Consider the following 9,379-nt stretch of genomic DNA (forward strand, 5'->3'; position numbering starts at 1 on the left):
GACAGATGGAAAAGAGACTGAGGTTATTAACAGTTAAAGCTTTCTAGGATCCACAATCAACATCTTAACACCATTAACAGTTAAAGCTTTCTAGGATCCACAATCAACACTCTTAACACCAGCAGTCAGGAAATCAAAAGACAAATTGCATTGGGAAAGTCTGCTGTCAGGGACCTCTCCAGAGTACTGAAGAGCAATGATGTCAGTCTAGAGACTAAAATGAGCCTAATCCAGGCCATGGTCTTCTCAATTACTTGCTATGCATCAGAGAGCTGGACAATGACTAAGAATGACAGAAGAAGAATCAATGCCTTTGAGTTGTGGTGCTGGAGCAGTCCTGACAAGAAAACAAATAGGTCTGTCTTGGAGAGGGTGAAATCAAGTTTCTCCTTGGAGACTAGGATTTTGAAGCTCCATCTCACATACTTTGGACACATGACCAGGAAGGGACCGGTCCTTGGAGAAGGACATCATGCTTGAAAGGGTGAAGGATCAGCGCAGGAGTAGAAGACCACAGATGAGATGGACTGACACAGGAACTGGGGCAATGGGGGTTGATGTGTCGGAATTAATGAGACAGGCTCAGGACAGGGCAGGCTTCAGAGGTGCTGTACATAGGATTGCTATAGGTCACAGGCAACTCAATGGCACATAACAACAATGACTGCTTAAAAATTATTTATTTTAGTCATTTTTTTTGACATGGTATATTACAGAAAGTTCAGTAGGCGGGAAACACTAGAATAGAGAATAATGATACATAATAACTACTCAAGTTTGTTCAACCAAATCAGATTAACAGGGTAGTATTTGCATGAACACAAATTTGGAAGGAAATACTGGCATATCTGGAACTGGAATGCAGGTTCAGTTCCAAACCACATAACAAAGTGAATGTCACAACAACTCGAGCCACACAACTATTTCTGTCTCCTGGAGCATATGCTATGTTTACATGAAACTCATCAACTAAGTATATAACAATATTATGGAAAAGTATGAAATATTACCAAAATGTGACAGACACAAATTGTGCTTTTGGAGAAATGGAGCTGACAAGTTTGCCACCAACCTTCAATGTGTAAAAAATACTCGCTCTGTAAGGCATAGTAAAACACGATATGCCTGTATACCAAAACATTAGTCACAGCATTGAATTGGGGTACTACATATACTTTTGTTTTCTTCTTTAGAAATCTCCTTATTTTCTGGATTTTCTACTGTGACCATGTACTAATCAGAAAATTGGTAAAATTTTTCTCTCTCTACTTAACCTCTGCATTCTAGTTAACTGAAATGATTTTGACTCCAGTTCTGTCTTCCAATATGTTCGCTTGCACATACTATGCCAAGTGAGCTTTCTCACACTCCGGTTGTGTGAAATACACAGAAATGATAATCTGCATGCTTGTTTCTACACAGTAACTCTGTCCTAGATAAAATAGCCAGGAAATATCTTGGTGAGTAGAGACTAGGGTCTTAAAAGCTGGTGGGCAACCACCGAAGGTATAATTTTTGTTCTCTCCCCTTTTGGTAAAAATAAAACACTATTATTCCAATTTGTTGCCTTTGAGTTGTGGTGCTAGAGAACAGTATTGAATATAAACCATGGACTGCTAAAGAGAACAAACAGGTTCATCCTAGAGAGGGTGAAACCATGCTGCTCCTTCGAGGCAAGGATTCTGAAGCTCTGTCTGACATACTTTGGGCATGTTGCCAGGAAGGACCAGTCACTAGAGAGGGACATTATGCTTGGGAAGGTAAAGGAACAACACAGGAGGGAAAGACCTTTGATGAAATGGATTGACTCAGTCACTAGAGCAATGGGGATAGGTGTGTGGGAAACAATAAGGTGGACTCAGGATAAAGGAGGGTTTAGGGCTGTTGTATATAGAGTCACTATGAGTTGCAAGCGACTCGACAGCACAAAACAACAACGTTAGTCCAAAGGACTAATCACTTACTCATTTTACCACTACTGAGTGGAACCAACTCACGGGCTTCCACTGAGCTTCCCAGGGCCAAAGTAAAGTGGAAGAGACTGCCCATCTTTTTCCCAAGAAGCCACTGGGGGATTCAAATCATCTGAGATGTACAGCCTTTGGATTAGCAGCAGAATTTGCTATGGATTTCACCACCAGAGCTCCCTACACAATCAACAGACCACAAAAACTTCCGTCTCCAGATCCTCAGACCAGAAGAACGAGGTGGGGTCCAGCCATTACTGCTGACCAGAGAAAGGGATCACAATAAAAGGTCCTTGAGAAGGAGACTTATATGAGACAAAAGAGGTCAGAAATGGTTAGTCTTCCTGGTTTGACAGAGACTGGTGGACTCTCCAAGACTATGGTCCTCAGTCATTCTTTCAAGCCTAGAACTAAACTCATCTCTGTGGCTCCACTTCCAGCCGGAAAAAATAATCAGTAATACCAGAAGGAATACACTCCTTAGAACAATCCACCAAATGAGACCAACGGGGCAGTATTTGCCCAAAAAGGAAGCTCAAAAGGCAGAAGAAAGAGGAAAGATGGATGAATGGAAACAGGAAACACAGGGTGGAAGTAGGGAAAGTGCTGTTACAATGTGGGGATTGTAATCAGTGTCAGAAAGCATCATGTGTATGAACTGTTGAATGGAAAACTAATTTGCTCTGTAAGCTTTTACTCAAAGCACAAGTTAAAGTTAAAAAGAAAAGAAAAAAAGTGCAAGAGATGAATGACAAAGCCAAAGAATTCTGTGGTCCACCTCTAAAACTCTAGAACTCTGGAAAATCTTTCACCAACTCCAAATTCATTTCACAGCTATTCGTAAGACTACATGAATTTCTCTTGTACTCAAGACAATCATTAGACTCAAAATACTTATCTCTCCTCCACCTAAACGGAATGATTTTTTCCAAGACTTTTTAGCGTGAGACAATACAAGTTATCTCAGCTCCCACTGATGGCCTATTCATAAGTATGACCTCTAGTTTAGACAGGGTCAATAAGAAGCTTACTAGCCTATCATTACTAGCATGCCCACTTGCCCCCCTTACAAAAATGAGCGGTGTGAGAAATGAAGATAGTATTTGTCATGCCCAGCTGACTTTCTCCTGTCCACAGGTGTTCTCCCAGGAACCTGTCCAAAGTGCTGCCATAATTCCTACAGCTTCTTTCTGAACCACAACCTTACAAGAATCTGGCAAACACCAGGCTTAATTGGTCCAACAGAGATTAATGGAACTCCCAAGACTGTGGTCTTAGGCGTTCTCTGAACCTGGAACAAAACTTACCTGTGTGGCTCAACATTCAGCCAAACAGTAGAAAGGGGTATAAAGTGAGCAATAATCTGCCAATTATTCTGCAAGATAAAGAGGTAGCAGTCTGCTTCCACGAAGATTATAGTCTTGGAAATTTTATGAGGTAGTTCTTTTCTGTTTCACAGTATCATGACAAGTTGGATTTGAAAGTTGAACAATGAGTAAGTAAGGAAGACCAAAAAAAGAACTGATGTTTTTGGATTGTGGTGTTGCCGAAGAATAGTGACCACACCATGGACTGCCAAAAGAACAAATCTGTCATGGAAGGAGTGAAGTCGAGGTACTCCATAAGAACAAGGATGATGAAACTCTGTCTTATATACTTTGGGCATGTCATTGGGAAGGCTTAGTCCTTGGAAAAGACATCAAGCTTGGAAAAGTAGACAGTCAGCAAAGGAGAGGAAAATCCTTAACAAGAAGGAACACGTGTCAATGACTACAACAACAGGTTTAAGTAGAGCAAAGATGACACAAGACCAGGTAGAGTTTTGTTCTGTTGTATGTATGATCGCCATGAATCAGGACCAAATCAAAGGCACCCAATAACAAAAAGAGTCAGAACTGATTTAATGATAACAGGTCTGGTGTTTTGGGAGGTTCAAGGAGTAAATGCTTTAAGTGCTTGACTGTTAACCAAAAGGCTAGCAGTTTATCCACCTAGCAACTTTGTAGCAGAAAAACTGGTGGTTTTTTCCTTTAAATGTTGCTGCTGTTAGGTGCCACTGAGTCGACTACGACTACAACTGACAGTGATACTGTGAACAACATACCCAACCTTGTCTATTCTGTGCCTAGAAAACTCTATTGCACAGTTCTACTCTGTCACAGTGGATCACAATGAGTCAAAAAGCTACTTGCAGGCACTGAGCAACAGCAACCCTGATAAAAACAAGCACAAGATAAAGTCCTCTGTCTTCTGTGAACTCATCACCACCTACCTGTCCCAGACTTCATCATGCTGGTCTGACCATGCTAAAGAAATCTGTTGTCCAGCTGGCTGAAGACTGCCAACTCCCCACCCAGCACTCTGCCCACTGCACAACTTTGCCTTCTCAGTCAACTATTACTCAAGGCGAAATGCCAAGAGGCAGACCAGCCAGGGAGCAACAAAACTTGCCTTTTATTCCAGCAAGCATGATTCTCACAGACATCTGAGGGGCCAAGGCAAGAGAAAGACATGTTTCTGGCTGGGGTGATCTTGGCATAAGCCGAGGCTGGCAGATGCCACAATACCTTTGCTGGTAAAACAAAATGCGAAGAAGCTCAGATTTCACTCTCAGTCAACAGGCCCCTTCAAGGAGAGGCCCATCCTGTGTGTCACCAGCCCCTCCCCAGTGCCCTTAGCACTGCCCCCAACACTGGGCCTTCCCTTTAGGCCGGATATGCAATCCCATCCCCCAGGAGGGTCACCCTGCCTCAGCACAGCTCCCATTTCCTGCTCCTGGTGACTCCTCTGAAGTCTATTGTTCCCACTAAGTCTGGGTCAAAGGAAGCCAGTCCCCACCCATGGGGGCCCGCCTGCCCACACCATAGCTGGCACACAAGACTGGGAGCCTGGTGGATCCTCCCACCTATCCTCTTCTATTAGAGGCAGGAGGAGACTGGCGTTCTTGTGGAAATTTTCCCAAGATTCAGTTCCTATCAGTTAAAGGAGCCCACAGAACAAAAGTCTGGAACCGTATCACACAGGTTGTGGCTAGAATCTCCTCACTAGGTGGAGGAACGAAAAAATCAAAAGGCAGAGTTGTTATTTCAGGGAAATCAAGGCAAAACTAGCATTAGAACTTGGGAATTAGAGACTATACTCCCCAGTGACAAAGCCCAGCCCCCACCTCCACCTGGGCCCCTGAGCCTGTTGGAAGCGGGAGGAGGGGGGTGTACTGGGAACAGCTGTTCAGCTCCAATTTCAGAGCTTTAAAGGGAGCTGGAGTCCCAATCTCTGCCAGCAAAGGGTCAAAGAGGGGCAGAGGAAGACAGGCAAGGTAAAGCCACCCTCACAAGCTCTGAATATCCGTCTGGAATGACTTCAACCACAGAAAAGGGAGTGGATCAAGTTGGTGACCAGTGTCCTCTACTTCCACTGGGAATTGTTTTGTGACAGCCACCAGCACAAGACTCCAGAACAGAAGCCAAAGGAGGTTGTGACATACATCCCAGATTGAGAAAGATAGGGGGACTCTTCACTGGCATACTGACCCATGAGAAAGAAGGAGCGTGAGTTTAAAGACCTCCTGAGGGCCCTTTGCAGATTCTACGGTAAAACAGCTCCTTCTCCACTTCTGGGATTTTTACTGGGACGGGGCAGTATTTTTAAAATGTAAAACTTTATCTGAGTCACAAGTTAGGAACTATGGTCCAAGCCAGCCAAAGCCAGCTAGAGGCAGCTGGGGGTCTGAGATGGGTGGGAGACAGAACGCAAAGTGAAAAGTAGGTTCTAGTGTCTGACACTCGTGGGCTATGTGAACTTAAACAAGTTACTGTCCCTCTAGTAATTAAAGAAGTTACTCAATTTCTAAAATGAAAGGTTTAGATCCTGACATTAGACTATACAACAATATTAATCTTCATTGAGTTCACCTTGGGAACAATGCAACTTCCCTGCTTTCCTAAGGACAAAGATTGTGACGTAGGGTTTTGCCCACAGTGATGCTTAATTCATATTCATTATGTAAATATATTAATTAATAAAGCAGAGTTTATTCAAATAAACACTATTTGGAACACTGGCCTCTAGGAAATACTACGTTCCAAGCTGAAATAAGCTTATGAAACCCTGTGTCCAATATCTACTGAGTCCCTTGGATGGACATGGCATGTGCTGAGCAAATTGTGTTGCAAATGCTGAATGTTCATAAACTACTGGAAGATATTATTACCGCTACCCCATCCTCTCATCCCATATTACTTCCATCTTCTCTTCCCATATTATTTATTAAGACACTATGCCTAAGAGCTTAAAGGTGAGTAACTGTCAGGGTTTCCAGAACTGTCTCACTCCATCCCATATCCTTTCCATACCATTGATTCTGCCTTTAGACCAGACTCTCATGTAATCCCAGTCACACCAGTGGTCTAAGCAGGTTAGAAGGTGAAGTGGCTCCCAATAGCAGAGTGAGTGGAAGAAGAGAGAATTCCACCACTCAAGAGAGTTCCTGTCCTTCTAAGAAGCCCTAAAAGACAGCTTTACCATCCTCCTCTCATACTCTGGGCATGTTGTTCCAAGAGGTTAGTACTTGTTAAAAAAGACATTATGTTGGGGAAAGTGGAGGGTCAGAGAAAGAGGAAGACCCTCAACAAGATGGATGGAACAGTGACTATAACAATGGGCTCAATGAATATGGCAAAGATTGGGAGGATGATGATGAGGATGGCACACGACAGAGCAAGGTTCAGATCTGTTGTTCATCGTTGCTGCAATGAGTCATGTTCAACTTGACACCGAACAACAATCATCTTGCTGTGGGATTGAAGAAAGAAATTTGATGTGCTCCACCTTGTCCCCCACATACTATATCACTTCTGCCTGTCTGTCTCTTGGACATTGGGTTTTCTACCTGACCAGTACACTCCTTGAAAAGGTTTCAAATGGTAAGCACCTAGAAGCAAAACCATCTGTACTGCAAAGCAGAAAAGAAGACATGAGGAAATTAAGACTCCCTCCTCAATTGTTTACGCAGGGATTACCTATCGAATCAAAGATAGTTCTTACCTTTCAGACTGACATTAAAGCATTCATGCCATGAACTACTCATTCTTCTCACAAGAGACTCTGTTGATGTTATGTGCCATCAAGTTGGAACCAACTCATAGCTGACCCTCCAGCGGGTTTTCAAAGGCTAGAAATAGAATGGAAGGTTGCCCATCTTTCTCCCATGGATCAAATGGTGGATTCCAACCATCTGCCTTTAGGTTGACAATACAATTCCTCACCATTAGGCCACAAGAACTCTATACAAGAGTGTCTAAAAGGTTGTAAGGATGAAGGTTCCTTTCATTTGACTGATTGCCTGGTCAACTCCAAAGACAGCTGAACCAGTTCAGACTGATATCAATTCTTATTTATTCTTGGGGACAAATTAAAAGCACAACCTACACAAGTCTCAAGAATCAAAATTATCTCTCCCTTTCTGAGAATCATCCTCACAAACATCTCCAATCAACAACCTCTGCCTTCAAGACCAAGAGCTCAACTTTGTTTAGCTTTTTATCAGCTAGGTCTGTAAACTCTTAAATAAGAATAGGATTCACTCTTCCTCAGACAGACAACTGTGTGAAAGAACAATATGTAGGCAGCTTCCTTCCAGATCTACCCAGCCCAGGGAGTGTGGCATCTGGGGATCAAGCATTACAAGCACTGTCAAATATCCCTGCACATAACCGGAGGCAGTTAGTCACAGAAAACAGTCACAGCACAACCAACATCTTCACAGAGAAATAAAGACTCACAGACACAGCTTCATACACCTACTTCGAGTTGAACAGCTTTCTAAAAGGCAACCGAGCACCCTTTCCAAGTAGAATTATACACAGTGTCACTAGCATCGCACTCAATACAACAAACACACCTACTGGAAACTCAGGTGAGTCATATGCGGACAGTACGTTCACATACAAGCAGACCCACACGCACACAGAGGGCACAGGAATTCACTAAAGCCACCCACCTAATCAGTCTTACTGGAACCTCCTTACATACAAGTGCAAAGAGGCTGCCTGCTTTAGGAATCTGCTCCCCAGATTACTGGTCCCCAGATCCACTGGTCCCCATCATGAAACACAGCAGACTTTTCTTCCCTTGAGAGAAGAACCTTTGGTGTAATTTTCTGCATACCCTTTGCATTTAAAACAGTCATTACATCTATGGCCAGAGCGCCTCTGTCTGTTAGAAAAGAGCCCAGAAGAAAAAGGGCCCGGGTACTGGTCTTCGTTTTCTGTTGGTGCTTTCGGCTCTGCCTTTTCAGCTGCCTGGCCTCCCTTTTCCTCAAAGCCTCCAGTATCCCACCACCTGCCTGGGTCGTACCCAACTCCACGGCGCCTCCACGTGCCGCGTTCTATCTCGAGCTTCACCCCAGGAGAGTACTCCACGCACCGCCCCGAGATGCCTGCTCCTCTGGCGAAGCCTTACAAAGTCCCGATCCGACCCTTCTGGTGCACCCCAACTAGTCTTTTCCTCTCCCCAGACTTACCTGTCCCAGTGTGCGGGAAGGTAGTAAGGTGGATGCGCTAAGTCAGTTCCAATGAGTCCGCCCCAGCGCCAACTCTTTCTGCCTCCGTCCGCTTGCAGAGGTCCCAGGGGGCAAGCGATTCCACTGCAGGGGCGACAGAGGGTCAGCGAGAAGAGATTGAGCTCATCCTCACTGCGGACCAGCTGGCAGGGGAGGAAGGCGGGGTGGCGCGTGTCATTAAGTAAAACCCCGGAGCGGCCCGAACGGAGTTTGCTGCAACCTCTGCTCCGGTGGTGCGGCGCAGTGAGTGGAGGAGGAGTTTCCCCAGAATGGAACTGACGGGAAAACACGGGAGATCCCTATTCCTGGAGGAGTGAGTCAACCGGGAGAGAGGAAGGGAGCTCGGGGGAAACGGACCAGGCGCAGGGAGAGGGCGGAAGGGAGGGAGCGGAGCCGAGGGCAGAGAGCGCGCCGGGGGAAGATGGGAAGAAAAAAAGAGGGCAGGACCGAGCGACGGAAGAAGGAGCTGAGAGGACTCTCTAAGGCGGGAAAGGGGAGCGTCGGAAAGAGCAGAGGGAAGCACGCGGCGCACGAGTGGCGAGCGGCCGAAGGAAGGGGCGGAGGACCGTGGCGCCCGGCGCGCAGGCGGGCAAGCGGGCGAGCCGCCGGAGGAAGTGGCGCGGCCGGGCGGCGGGCGGGCGCCACTCACCTGAAGCGAGGACACGGCTGCCGAGCGGTGGGAGCTGGGGAGCTGCTGGCCCTCCCCACCCCCTAGCCTGGAGTTTGCAAGGAGGAAGCCTGGAATGTGCGGAATGAGGGTTGGTATGAGATGCGCGCAGCTGAGGGAAGGCGGGAGGGAGTGGCGGCCGCGACACCGGCACATAGGGAGGAGACTGGGACGCCGCGGCCGGAG

The 9,379-nt window shown here is 45.9% G+C and overlaps 1 protein-coding gene across 1 annotated transcript in view; it reads right to left on the reverse strand.

The window, feature by feature from the left end:
• TEAD4 (TEA domain family member 4) overlaps positions 1-9,379 on the reverse strand; it is a 78,059-nt gene that overhangs the window by 68,434 nt on the left and 246 nt on the right. The window contains exons 2-3 of the mRNA XM_006891370.1: positions 9,059-9,242; positions 8,488-8,669 (exon numbers count right to left, since the gene is read on the reverse strand). Of these exons, the coding sequence (XP_006891432.1) occupies positions 8,488-8,669; positions 9,059-9,242 (366 nt within the window). The remainder of the gene's footprint in view (positions 1-8,487; positions 8,670-9,058; positions 9,243-9,379) is intronic.

Source organism: Elephantulus edwardii, unplaced genomic scaffold (genome assembly GCF_000299155.1).
Source record: "Elephantulus edwardii isolate Elephantulus edwardi_28Jun2011 unplaced genomic scaffold, EleEdw1.0 scaffold00096, whole genome shotgun sequence".
NCBI lineage: Eukaryota > Metazoa > Chordata > Mammalia > Macroscelidea > Macroscelididae > Elephantulus > Elephantulus edwardii.